At 50.6% G+C, this 13,989-nt stretch overlaps 1 protein-coding gene across 1 annotated transcript; it reads left to right on the top strand.

The window, feature by feature from the left end:
- The first annotated feature begins 4,070 nt into the window (after positions 1 to 4,070).
- Positions 4,071 to 10,890, top strand: LOC105819624 (tubulin alpha-8 chain-like). The gene is made up of 5 exons (XM_012655910.1): positions 4,071 to 4,112; positions 5,769 to 5,991; positions 6,851 to 6,999; positions 8,173 to 8,853; positions 10,597 to 10,890. Exons 1-5 carry the CDS (start codon positions 4,110 to 4,112, stop codon positions 10,888 to 10,890), a joined length of 1,350 nt encoding a protein of 449 aa, XP_012511364.1. The 5' UTR covers positions 4,071 to 4,109.
- The last annotated feature ends 3,099 nt before the right edge of the window (positions 10,891 to 13,989 follow it).

The raw sequence follows: 13,989 nt of genomic DNA, 5'->3' as shown, positions 1-13,989 counted from the left end.
TATCTTTTGTGTACTTTTCTGATTATATGTTATATTTTCACAATAAGTTTTTTAAAAGAATGTGATGGTTCTATACAAATCCCATTTTCCTAAACATCTGTTCTTCCCTTCAAAATCATATAGCATTTCATTTCCATTATCTCCTAAACCTACAGACACTTAAAAATTAAACCCATGACTCTACTTCCTCACCTGTAAGGATGATAAATTCCATAAGCGTGGGGACCAAGAATAAATATCCTGTTTACCCTTGGTGCTTAGCCCAATGTCCACAACATTTTAATAGTTCAATAGATAATTGTGAAGGGAATTTAAAATAAACTCTGCTGAATGATGTATTATTTTAATAGGACTAATTTAAAGTAGTTCATGCAGATTTCTGAAAATGGAGTTAGAAGTTAGAGTGAATTATAGTTCTGGTACAGGAATAGTGGGTTAAAAATTAGAGTAGGTACTGCACTTTTTTCCAATGCTTTTTGACAAAGACAATGAAAACAGTTGTTCAGGTTGGTGGGAGAGTATCTCAGTGTGGCTGTGACCATGGCCTAGTCATCAGAGGGTAAGGGAATAAAGATGTTAACCTTAATAGTGATAACCTTTCAATTGTGACCGAGGTTTTCTTATATTTGGAAAATTTAATCTCTGGAATATGTGTCTTAGGTACCATAATTTAGAGTTAAGTGGCGGAAATGTCCAGCGAATTCACTTGAAGTCAGTTGAAACTTAGAATGCATTTTGCCTCAAATAGAAACAATGTTATATATGTTGAATAGTTTGTGATTTATGACACAAACCTATATGTGTACCCAAAGTGTAGTGCTATAGCAAATGATTCTAATGTCGAACACCAGGAACAAGTCCTCTGCTACAGTAAGAACTGGGTCCCTCCAAAATCCAAACCTGGTGACCCTGGGCAGTCTGTTTCAGGCTGGGGGCCAGGATAACTGTGTGAGCTGGGTAATGGTGGGGGACTATTGAGGAGATAGAACGTGGACTGGAAACATGGCCCCAAGGAGGTAAGAGGAGAGCGAGCAACTTCCATGGGTTTTTACATTATCCCTTCTGCCCTTTGTCCTGAATGGACTCTGATATGAAATGTAAAATAGGGATTGTCCAGAAACTTGGGGTTCTATCCTAGGGATCAGTTGCCCCAAAGGAGAGACAAATTTCAACCTGAGACAACTGGAAGAGAAGCTGAGCTCATGTAGGCACTCAGCGTGGACAACTATGCACTAAGGTGAGTATTTGTAAGTAACTCAGTCATTTGAAAGTCAGCTACTGCCTATATAGTCTTGGCACTGGCTCAAGATTGAATACTGAAGCACGGCCCTGGTATCTCATCGTTTGCCTTGATTCTTCTCCACCTGGTGAACAGGGTATTCTTGTTTCCCCGAAGCCTCCCCATCTTTTGTCCTTCCCTTGTCCAGGCTGACTGTGGTTCTTACTTCAGTTCATAGCATCATTTCATTGCTATGTGGTGGAGGAGGATGGGGAGAATATATAGTGAAAGAACGCAGGTTTATCGGGATCCCTTAGATTGCCTGAAACCTGGAGATGACCATGGGACTCTCTGAACCTGGGAATATTTTTTTAGTATGGAACGCTTAGCAAATTTCCAGTCATCTTTGCACAGGGGCCATGCTGATCTTCTCTGTACTGTTCCAATTTTAGTATGTATGCTGCTGAAGCAAGCACAGAAATTTGGCATGTTTTAAATTCCTGAAGAGATGTGTGAAAATGGTGTGTCTGCGATGGCAGAGGAGTTAAGTGGGGTGCTACAGAGGAAGAGGGGGAGGAAAAGTCTAGATAATAGAAATAAATCCAAATGCCTTATAAGAGGATTAAATTGTTGTGATGTAAAGAAGTATATTGCCAAGAGAGGGGGGTTGTGTAATTCCCATAAATAACACTGAGGATGTCACTGTTTCAAATGTATCTGTAATCCCCGGGTTGGAGTTGACTCTCTTCAGTAGAGGAGTAGAAGGACACTTTAAACTGGCAGACTCTGCCAGCAGGTGGAATGAATGCTTAATGAGGAAGAACAAGGAAGAGATGATGGTGTTGAGTTTGTGATTTTTTTCTTTTTTTTTTTTTTTTTTTTTTTTTTTTTTTTTTTTTGAGACAGGGTCTCGCTCTGTTACCTGGGCTAGAGTGCAGTGGTGTCATCGTAGCTCACTGCAACCTCAAACTCCTAGGCTCAAATGATCCTCCTGCCTCAGCCTCCTGAGTAGCTGGGACTATAGGAACATACCACCAGGCCTTACTAATTTTTTCTGTTTTTTGTAGAGACAGGGTCTCACTGTATTGCTCAGGCTGGTCTCGAATTCCTGGCCTCAAGCAATCCTCCTGCCTTGGGTTCCCAAAGTGCTGGGATTACAGGTGTGAGCCACCTCGCCCAGCCAAGTTTATGATTTTTGAGTTTGTGAGCAGGTAGCTTCATTTTGATCATTGACATACCCACCTTCAGTAGGATCCCACATTTGAGTTGTTTTGCTAGGGGTAGTGACAGGCAATAAATAAATAGCCATGTCTTAGCTGTGTATATACTCAGGTTTTCAAAGCACTCACTTGAATGTTCATCCTCATGCTCTCACCTTATCCCCTAACCAGAGGCATCCACTTCAGAGCTGACAGCCTCACTAAAAAAAAAAAAACAAACAAAAAACAAAAAACAAAAAAAACCAGTTCCAAGGGTTGAGACCAAAAAACACTTTTTAGAGTTTGAAGTTAACCTTTGCACCCTAGACTTAAACCTCCCTGAGTAACCTGAACAAGCATTCATTTTCGAAATATTTCGGGACAGTTTTGAATGATACGGCTAGAGTCTTGTGAACTGGCCAGTGACTTTGAGTTTTTCAGAGCTCTATCAGCAGAAAGTCATTGCAGCTGCGGATTTTCCTCAGGCGATGCACGTCTCCCAGCCTGACTCCGCATAAACTGGGTGCGGTCCCCCGTCCACTAGAAGTGAGAATGAACAGGATACGGCGACGCTTTGGGTTCCTCTGGAACGCGCTGCACAAACACCAAGGGTATTCATCGTGGGGCGAGGTCTCCAATCATTTGATAAAACCAAACACCAACTAACCGTCCTAACAGGAAAGAGGCCAATTTGTTATACTTAGGTATTTCTTAATAGAAGTAAAACTTCATCTCAGATAGCTAATGAACGGCTTGTGGAGAGGGAAATACGTGTACACCCTGTAGCCTGGAACAGCATGAAACCAGCACTGGAAAAAACAATACACGAGTAACATCTATGTACTGCCCAAAATACTCTTTTGGTCACATCGCTCCTCTGCTCAAAAACGCTCCGCGGTGGCCCACGGCCGGGCAGTTTCGTGCACACTCGCCGCCCGACCATTCAACGCCTCCGCCTTCACCCCACGAGTCCCCTTCCATCTGCTTCGGCCAGCCAGCGCGCCCTGCTCTTTCGGGAATCTTGAGTTACCGGAACCAGAGCAGTCGCCCCAGTCCGAGGGGAGGCAGATTCCAACTACCGGCACCTGCTGCGTCCCTTCCCGCACCTGCCCACCCACCCCAGCTGCGCTCTGTGCCTCCCTAGAAACCCCGGGCACTGGGCTCTCATCGCAGCAACTTCCTTCTCTGGTGGCTGCTGAGCGAAAGTCTGCACCATCCTCCCCGCTTTACGCACTTTTCGAACCAGGTCTGCAGTGCCCCCCCCCGCGTAAAGTCCTAGGACAAAACCAGCGAAGGTGTCTCCCCAAAGATGCCACTTCTCAGACCCGGCAGCCACGCCGACAGCGAAGAGGCTGGAGCCGGCCGGGAGGACGCGGACCCGCGAGGCCTCTCCCTCCCTGGGCCATACAAACTGCCCAATGACCGGCCGCGGCGGGGATTTCGTCGGCCGCCGGCCAGTAGCAGAGCGCGGGGCGGGCCCAGCCGGGCCCCGGCCCAGTGACCGGCGCGCGGGGGCGGCCTCTGTCCAGCTGCTGCCCAATGGGGGCCCCGCCGGGAGGCCCGGCCGGCGGCTCGGCGCGGGTACATAAGGCCCCGCCGGCCGGCTCGCACCTGGGTGCGTGGTGTTGCTGGAGACTCGTAGCCCGTCTGCAGTCACCCATCCTCCGCGAACCTCGCCCAGAGGAGCAGCCATGGTGAGCGGGACCTGGGGGCTGAGCGGTGCTGCGAGGGGGAGGACGCCGGGGGCGCCCGGGGGGGTCCGCGGTCGGCGCCGGCTGCGCGGGAAGGAGGGGCGTCTGGGCAGTCCGGGTGTGGGTGGGCTCCGTGGGGGTGCCGGGGGTGCTTGGGGGTTCGCGGCGAGCGTGGGCCCTGCAGAAAGCCCGGGGACGCCCGAGGAGTTCAAGCGCTGCTTTTCTACGCTCCTGCCCTGCGGGGAGCGACGCGAGCTGGGAAAGTTCCGGGCGCTCCGGGCAGCGGCACGGGCCGGCGAGGCGTGGGGCTGGCGCGGCGGGAACGTGGTGGGGTCGTTTGTGCGCTGCGCAAGCCCGGGGAGCGCGCTCTGGAGTCTGGGGGCGACCTAGGACCCGCTCCCACAGTTCGCCCGCTGCGGTCCTGGACAAAGAGGTGCCCGCCCCCTAGCTGCGGTCCCCGCCTCCGTCGAGGTCACACTCCCCCGCAGGAGGCAGAATTTGGGATGATTAGGAAACTCCAGCAGGTTTCTCCAGTTCAGAGCCGCGTTCCCCTGAATGCCTTTGTCTTGGGCGGCTGACCCTGGTCAGAGGTCCACGCCCTTTGGGCCCCATACTTGACCAGGGGTTTCCTTAAGCTCTTGGTGCCCGGAAAAGGATATCCTTTACTCCACTTCTTGCTCTTTTGGTGCCCAGGGCCTTGGGGATCCCTCAGTAAAACTGAGAAGTTGGGGTGTGTACACAGAGGTCCCTGTGCCCCCCAGGAATGTTTTAATTCCCACCTCTGTTCTGAGTCCCTCAAAGGCTCTGAGGCTGTCTTGGAGGATAGTTCCTACGGCTGCTAAACCGTTGCATACTGTCCTCCTGGAAGATGCCTTCTGCGTCCAAGAGGTGCTCGGCCGTTTCAAACTGATCCTCTGTGGGTTGGGAGTGAAGGACCAGAAGGTGGGAGGGAGGATCTATCCGTCATAGGAGTTACCTGAGTCAGAGGCAAGGCGAAGTGGGTCTCTGGTCTCCACTGCGTCCCTTGAGGGGTACTTGCTTGGATTAACTTTTCTGTACTGCAGTTGTCAGGGACAGGTGACTAGGGTAGGTGCATGTCCCCTCGAAAGTGGGGGTTGTGGGTGAGCTTTCAAGAGGTTGGCTCTAACTCCAGGGCTGCTTCCTCAGTTAATCCACAGGCCTGAACTTAGTCTCCTGCCCGTTCAGAGTGTGGGGGAGACAGAGAACCGCTGCTGTGGGAGACGTCTCCTAGGCCCCGGTGCTGGAACCTAGAAGCTTCTAGTGGGCCTGTCTTGGGATGCAGGACTCTGATCTTTCCCCGAGCCACCCCAACCAACAGAGGGCACTATGCAGTGGGATTTGGCTGCGTGGTTTTGGCTTTCTCTAGTTCCTTCCCCAGAAGACCTAGGCCCAGTCACCGCCTTCTAGGGCCCTGATGAATAAAGGAAAATGAGGGTCTGGAGGTGGTTTTGCTTCAAGTATGGGAAGGAAATCCTGGAACGAGAACCCAATCTTCTGGGTTTCAGACTAGGTAATGCCAGGTTTCAGCCTTCAGGGAGGAAAGATAAGGGGTGCTCCCAGGGAAGGCTTTTCAAGCCCCTACTTCCCTCCCCACACTGCTCATGGCACGTCACTCTGCTCTGTTTCCACCACCGCCAGCGAGAGTGCATCTCCATCCATGTGGGCCAGGCCGGGGTGCAGATGGGCAATGCCTGCTGGGAGCTCTACTGCCTGGAGCACGGCATCCAGCCCAATGGCACCATGCCCAGCTGCAAGGCCCTGGGGAGTGGCGATGACTCCTTCAACACCTTCTTCAGTGAGACAGCGGCTGGCAGGCACGTGCCCCGGGCTGTCTTTGTGGACCTGGAGCCTGCTGTCATAGGTGAGTGGGGGGGGGTGTCCCCCTCCCCCAGACCATATTTTTTGCCAGCCCAAAGTCAGTGGGTTGCTCTGCTTAGGGAGGAAACACTTGGAATGCAGGCAGTCCCCTGCCAGGAATAACACTAAGGGCTGAAGTCTGTTGCTTTTGTCTAGACTCTGTCTCAGGAGGGATACTGGGGGCTTCCTGTGCTGAGACGGAGATCAGTCGCACAGCTCTGCCCAGAAACTGTCAGATATTTGAGTCAAGGATCGGGCTGCGAATGAAGACTGCGGAAAGGAGTGGATATGAAAGCAGAAATTTTAAACTTCCTTTTCCCCACACTCAGACTCTTGAGAATAGCATTGCCTAAGGAACTGGGAGCTGAGCGCATTCGCGGTGGGCCCCTGCTCGGCCTGAACCGAAATAGGCCCCTAATGGGATGTGGGCCCATGCGAACCTGGCTGTTGCTGGCCCCACGGGGGCTTTTCTGCTTCCTCCCTTCTGCATCTAGAGCTCCTCAGTTTCCTATTCATGAAAACTCTACCCTTCCCCCATCTTCCTAAAGATATTTTTTAAATGTTAAACTGTGGCTGGGTTTTCTGCATTCGTCTATACTCTTACCCCAATCAAAAGTGAAGTGACAGTCCCCTGAACACCCCTCGGATTCCTCACCAGGCAAAATGAAGTGGCTGTGATCGGAAGGAAGGGACTGTAAAAGGTGCCCAGGTGGGACCCGGCGTTAGGAGTGGGCCTGCGGAATGCCGCGTGTCCATCGCCGCTGTGCGGTTACACCTGGGGAAGCTTAGCAGAGGCTCTGGTGCCTGAGTCGTCTTGGGGAATGAGAACAGTCTCTCTCAACTTTGCCCTCTCTCTTCTCAAGATAGGGTAAGAACTGGCATTTACAGGCAGCTCTTCCACCCTGAGCAGCTGATATCTGGCAAGGAGGATGCTGCCAACAACTATGCCCGCGGCCACTACACCGTGGGGAAGGAGCTCATCGATCTGGTGCTGGAGCGAATCCGCAAACTGGTGAGCAGGTGCCTGCAGGAGGTCACTGCGTCCTTAGTCTCCCTCCCTGGCCTGGGAGGCTGAATATGTGTGGGAAGAAAGGAAAACCGCAGCCTGCAGCTGCTACCTAACATCGTTTCTCTGGCCTGTCTGTCCACCGGGCTTCCCCTAGGGGGACCTGTGTGTGGATCTAGGGCTGGAAGCCTGAAATACCTGCCCTGCCCTGAGTCTGTGGACTCGGGCGTCTGTCCTGCTGGTTCCTCGCTTTGCCGAGTCTGATTGTCTCATCCCAGCCTACTGTGATCCTTCCCTATAGCAGCTCAGCTTGTTGTCCTTAGACTCCTATGCAGAACTTTCCAGCTGGGAGAGGCTCCTGCTTAGCTCTTAACCACTTCTCACTTTACCCTTCCCCTGTCTGAGGCCCTGAGAACTGGGAGCCAGAACTTTGGCACGGTTGCTCTGGAGGGGTTGTCTAGACATACTCTCTGCTGCTCAATAGAGACTGGCGACTGGAGTGACCTGAGGGGTAGGATTCTGTGCCCTCCTCCTCACAAATGAAAAAAATGTGCCCCCTAAAGTTAGACCTTTCTTATACCCATGTGTCTGGTATAGGTTGACGTTTTTCTGGTCCAAAGAACAGCTATATCAGAATCACTTAAGGTGCTTTTTAAATGTGCAGGTTCCTGGGTTTCAGTCTGAGGCAGGGCCTGGAAATCTATATGTTCAACAGGATGCCACCCCACTCCCACTGTCCTGCAGCCGGGTGGCCGAGCAACAAGGCTGAGAGGGCCCAGCGCTGAGGCTGATCAACATCCTCCTCACCATGGCGCTCCCCATACACAAGCTTGGCCTTTCTCCCCCTTCGTCTCCCAAGAACTCCAAGCCTCTTGGACGTGCTCTTTTCTCACCTCTGTAGAGGAGAAGCAGAAGGATGTGAGGGGACTTTGAGGGTGATGGAAGTTTCTGTATCTTAACTGGTTTGGTTATATGCTTGCCAAATCATTCATTGTGCATAGAAAGTGTGCATACACACTTAAGTATAAATTATATTTCAAAGTCTTTTAAAATACAGAAGTGAGTGCAATTATAGTTAGGTAAGAGTAGCTTTCTAGACAGAAAAGAGTTCTGTCAGAAGAGGGTTGGGGACAGGTGACATGCCATCTGTATTCTTAACGGTGTTATTTCCTACTCTAGACAGACCAGTGCACCGGGCTTCAGGGCTTTCTGGTCTTCCATAGTTTCGGGGGTGGCACCGGCTCAGGCTTCACCTCCCTGCTGATGGAGCGTCTCTCCGTGGACTATGGCAAGAAGTCCAAGCTGGAGTTTGCTATCTATCCAGCCCCGCAAGTGTCCACAGCGGTTGTGGAGCCCTACAACTCCATCCTGACCACCCACACCACCCTGGAACACTCGGATTGTGCCTTCATGGTAGACAATGAGGCCATCTATGATATCTGCCACCGCAACCTGGACATCGAGCGCCCTACCTACGCCAACCTCAACCGGCTCATCGGCCAGATTGTGTCCTCCATCACCGCCTCGCTGCGTTTTGATGGCGCCCTCAACGTGGACCTCACGGAGTTCCAGACAAATCTGGTGCCCTACCCCCGTATCCACTTCCCGCTGGTGACCTACTCACCCATCGTCTCAGCTGAGAAGGCCTACCACGAGCAGCTCTCGGTGGCAGAGATCACCAATGCCTGCTTCGAGCCGGCCAATCAGATGGTCAAGTGTGACCCTCGCCATGGCAAGTACATGGCCTGCTGCGTGCTCTACCGTGGAGAAGTGGTACCCAAGGATGTGAACGCCGCCATCGCTACTATCAAGACCAAGCGCAGCATCCAGTTTGTGGACTGGTGTCCCACAGGTTTCAAGGCAAGTTGGGGGTAAAGGGAGGGATTAGCACGTGACTTATGTACCTGCTGAGGAGGGAGTTCCTGAAGAGCTGCAGGCAGGAAGAACAAATGTACTAGGGGTGGGGAGAATAGAGCAAATGACAGCTTTAGAGGCTGTCCTTATTTGTTAATATTTAAGACAGGGTCTTGCTCTGGCTGGAGTGCAGTGGCGGTGATCATAATGCACTATAGTCTCAGACTCTAGGGCTCAAGTGATCCTCCCACCTCAGCCTCCTGAGTAGCTAGGGCTATAGGCACGCCAAGCTAATTTTTTAACTTTTTATAGAGACAGGGTCTCACTATGTTGCCCAGGCAGGTCTCAAACTCCTGGCCTCTCAGAGTGCTGGGATTACAGGCATGAGCCACTACGCCCAGCCTAGAGACTGTCTTTAACCTTGATAGATCTCAACTGGTCTAGAAGCCAGGCCTTTGGACTATAAGCCAGGGTGGATTCTACTTGAAAGATTGCCTTTATGAGAGGAAAAATATCAGTTTCATGTTGCTTAGCCTGGCAATAGGCATTTCCTGGGCTTGCCAGTCAGGTTGGGGGGAATGGCCTCCTTGCTGCCATGTGCTAGGGATGTAGCCACATGATGTGGCTTCTGCTCAGGAGGAAATGAATGCTTTTAGCAGCACAGAAAGACTCGTCAGATGATAGGGAATGTGGGTCAGCAGGCTGTGTTCCGCATCTGTGAATGCAGTCTCTTCCTCTCGCAGTAAAGAAGAAGGACTCGTTTATGCCCCGCCCTGTTACCTATCAGTTCACATTCCCAGGGTGTTGTGCACATGGCCTAGTTTAAGTTTTATGGGGTTGGTTCCATGGTAAGACTCTAGAAAGATTAAAAGCGGCAGCTGTGGCATTGGAAACCATATACAGACTGGGTGTGTGGCTCATGCCTGTAAATGTCAGCACTTCGGGAAGCCAAGGCAGGAGGATTACTTGAGGCCAGGAGTTCCAGACCGGCCTGAGCAACAGCGAGATCCCCGTCTCTACAAAAATTTAAAAATTATCTGGGCATGGCCGGGCGCGGTGGCTCACGCCTGTAATCCTAGCTCTCTGGGAGGCCGAGGCGGGCGGATTGTTTGAGCTCAGGAGTTCGAAACTAGCCTGAGCAAGAGCAAGACCCCGTCTCTACTAAAAATAGAAAGAAATTAATCGGACAACTAAAAATATATAGAAAAAATTAGCCGGGCATGGTGGCGCATGCCTGTAGTCCCAGCTACTTGGGAGGCTGAGGCAGGAGGATCGCTTGAGCCCAGGAGTTTGAGGTTGCTGTGAGCTACGCTGACGCCACGGCACTCTAGCCAGGGCAACAGAGTGAGACTCTGTCTCAAAAAAAAAAAAAAAAAATAGTACTTCCCCCAAATAAGAATGCTTTATTCAAACTTTACAAGTTGCCACAAATGTTTTTTAAAGTCAGTTTTTCGAAGTTGAGATCTAATCAAGGACAAAGTGTTAGCTTGTTTGTCTCAAGTCTATTAATATAAACCAGTCCACTATTCTTCCTGAAAGTGACTTTGCAGAGACTGGTCTTATAGAAGTTCTCACATTCTGGGTTTATTTCCTTGTGGTGGTGATCTTCCTTTATCTCCATGTTTCTTACACGTTGGCAAATGCCAGACACCAAGTGACTGCCCCTTCCCCAGTTATAGGGATCCTTGTACAGACTCTTTCCAGGAAATGTAGAACCAGGTACTTATGCTACTTCCTGTTTCTTCTTAGGTTGGCATCAACTACCAGCACCCCACAGTGGTGCCTGGGGGCGACCTCGCCAAGGTGCAGAGGGCAGTCTGCATGCTAAGCAACACCACCGCCATCGCCGAGGCCTGGGCCCGCCTCGACCACAAGTTCGACCTGATGTTTGCCAAGCGGGCATTTGTGCACTGGTACGTGGGCGAGGGCATGGAGGAAGGGGAGTTCACTGAGGCTCGAGAGGACCTGGCCGCCCTGGAGAAGGATTATGAAGAAGTAGGCACAGAGTCTACGGACGGAGAGGATGACAGTGACGAGTTCTAGGGGGTCCTGGCACCTGCAGCGCCTGGCCTCTGACTCTTCAATTCTGTAACTCATTCCACTGTCTCCCCCACCCCTACAAATACAGCCCATGGGTCAAGCAATGCAGAGCTCTGTGTGTGGGACTCTGCCCGGGCAGTGGGCCTTCTCTAGCCTTCCTGACGTGCTTCGTTGCCTTCCACGTTAAGAGGCAGGATGGCATCTGCGTCTGGGGACTCCAGCCAGGGAATTTCTGGTGGAGGACTGGCACTGCCATCCTTCTGTGTGAGCAGGCCACCCTGACAGACACTCACCGGCTCAGCACCTGGGCTGTAATGCTTTGAGTCCATGTGGGTCCCTATGTGCACCCCTTGTCCCCAGCCTGCCTCAAGGAAGGTAAAGCCTTCTACAGGTTCCAGTGAAAGCTGCTGAAAAGTTTATCTGCCCCTAGCATTCTGAGACAAATTGCTCAGTTTCGATGCCTGCGAGGAATCGAGCATTTTGACCTGTCCTCCTCCGTGTGGCCAACAGAGGGCAGTAGAGGTTGGAGTACCCCCGGCCAGTCTGCAGCCGCCATCTTAGATTTAGGGCTCTACCCAGACACCATATAGAGGCACAGGGTCCAAGAAGCAGGATTCCAAGAAACAGATGTCTTTAGTCTGGAGCTAAACTAGTTATTACTGTTAATCTAGAAGCCAGTTCCCAGCGTCTGTGAACCGTGCCTGATGGATGCCTGGGAGGAGTTTGCTAGGAGCATCGTGCCCAGGCCCACGGACTCTGACCCCTACCACGGAGCTGCGTGTGTCTGACGAGAGCTGTGGACCTGTGTGGTTGTCAGTGCCAGGCTCTGGGTCTCGTCTGTTTTCCCATCTTGCTCTGGCTTTGCTATTCTGAGTATAAAGGTCTGACAGTCTCTGGCTTGGCTTTTACCCCCTTTCTCTCAGTCCTTCCTCCCCAAAAACACAAGGCCCTCGGCCCATTTTATTCGTTTGTCTTAAATCCCCTTCTTCCATTTTAAGCAACACAGGTCTCCCTTGCTATAGCTGTTGACTTTCTACTTCAGAATCTTTCTCCAAAGCTGGAAGACTCTTAACCTCCCGGGTCCTCTAGTACTCAAAGGGCTGGGGTTAGAGGAAGAATTAAGGTATAGAAGGAAAGGAAAGAGGGGAGAAAACCCTGCCTTATTAAAATGCCTGGTGATGGGTCTGGATCTGTTTGTGTTGAGCAAGTGCCCCCAGCCTGCTCCGCCAGTATCTTCACCTGGAAACCAGTGAGCTGACGTTTTCTTTTCCTTCCTCCTCTTCCCTGCTTTTTCCCTCACTAGACACGTGAATTTGTACATATTAGCAATTCTCCCTGTGTTTGTTCAAACCAGTATGTAGCGAGACTACCCTTATCCCCACAGGTGCCCCAGGTGATGGGAGGGAGAATGTCCAATGAGGGCTGGACGCCTAACCCTGAGCACTCTCCTGAGATTAGATACTAGATAGAGTGAGTCACTTACAAGTGGGCGGAGCAAGCCAGATAATTTATTTGGATAACCTAGCAGCTGCCATACCCACTAGTCCCCCAGTTGAATAGAATGTAAGTCATGTTCTCTTCTCCAACTTCCCTTTTTGCATTTTTGAAATAAGGATTTTTGTTAAATCTGTTCCTTGCCTTAGCTCCCACCTACCTCCAAGTCCCAGGTAGGGCCACATCCCTGGGAGAGCCTTGCCTGGGTACCTTTCAAACCTTGGAGCCACTGGCAGTGTGAGGATGGAGAAGAGAAATTCTTGCCTTGGAAGCTATGATCTGAAACTAGAGACACTTGGAGTCATAACAAGTACGTACAGTTGACTCTTGAACAAAATAGAGGCTAGGGCCACCAACCCCTCATGCAATCGAAAATCCACCTGTGACTTTTGGCCAGGTGAGGTGGCTCATGCCTGTAATCCTAGCACTTTAGGGAAAGCCCAGGAGGAAGGATTGCTTGAGGCCAAGAGTTCGAGACCAGCTTGAGCAACATAGAGCCCCATGTCCACAAAAAATTAAAAAATTAGCCTGGCATGGTGGTGTGTATCTGTAGTCCCAGCTAGTTCAGAGGCTGAGGTGGGAGGATCACTTGAGCCCAGGAGTTTGAGGTTGCAGTGAGCTATGATGATGCCACTGCACTCTAGCCTGGGTGACAGAGTAAGACCCTATCTTGGGGCCGGGCGCAGTGGCTCACGCCTGTAATCCTAGCACTCTGAGAGGCCGAGGCGGGTGGATCGCTCAAGGTCAGGAGTTCGAGACCAGCCTGAGCAAGAGTGAGACCCCATCTCTACTAAAAATAGAAATTATCTGGACTAAAAAAAAAAAAAAAAAGAAAAAAATTATCTGGGCATGGTGGGGTGTGCCTATAGCCCCATCTACTCAGGAGGCTAAGGCTGGAGGATCAGTTGAGCCCAGGAGTTTATAGTGAGCTGTGATCATGCCACTGCACTCCAGTGTGGGTGACAGAGTAAGACCCTGCCTCTTAAAAAAAAAAAAAAATTGAAGAAAAACTACATAGCTTTCCTGCCCTGTGACTGCTGCGGATGTGACCACAATGGAAGGGGAGGGGAAGCAAGGCAGGGACCCCTGGTCATAAAGATAATAGCTGCTTGCTGGTGTTGAAGAGTTGTCCTGTAGTTCCACTAGAGATGAGGGATGGGATATCTGGGAGGCAGACTGTTTCTGCCTCCATATTAGGAAAAGTTTTAGCTACTCAAAGGAAGAATAGGCCTTTAGGAAGTAGTCATCTTACTGTCCCTAGAGGCATTAATGGGAAGTTGACCCTTTTTTTTTTTTTTTTTTTTAAGTGGAGGGAGAGGATACCGAATATGAAATGTATTTACATACATGATGTGGATAGATCAATGTTTAAAGTAGGTTAAGTTTAGCTCCAATTGGAGATCTCTGTAAAGTTTAATATTTTTTAAACTATTTTCTAAACTAAAAAGGAGACTAGTACATTTAACACCCATATACCCACTACCTGGATTTAACGTATAAATGTATGTTTCCTTTATTTTGCTTTGCTGACCCATTTAAACTTGCTTATATAGCTACGTAACACACAAATCTGTTTGTATACCTAACAATTAATAGTACTTCCCCCTG

Source organism: Propithecus coquereli, unplaced genomic scaffold (assembly GCF_000956105.1).
Source record: "Propithecus coquereli isolate 6110/MARCELLA unplaced genomic scaffold, Pcoq_1.0 Scaffold491, whole genome shotgun sequence".
Classification (NCBI taxonomy): Eukaryota; Metazoa; Chordata; class Mammalia; order Primates; family Indriidae; genus Propithecus; species Propithecus coquereli.
This window is presented reverse-complemented; position numbering and strand designations above follow the sequence as displayed.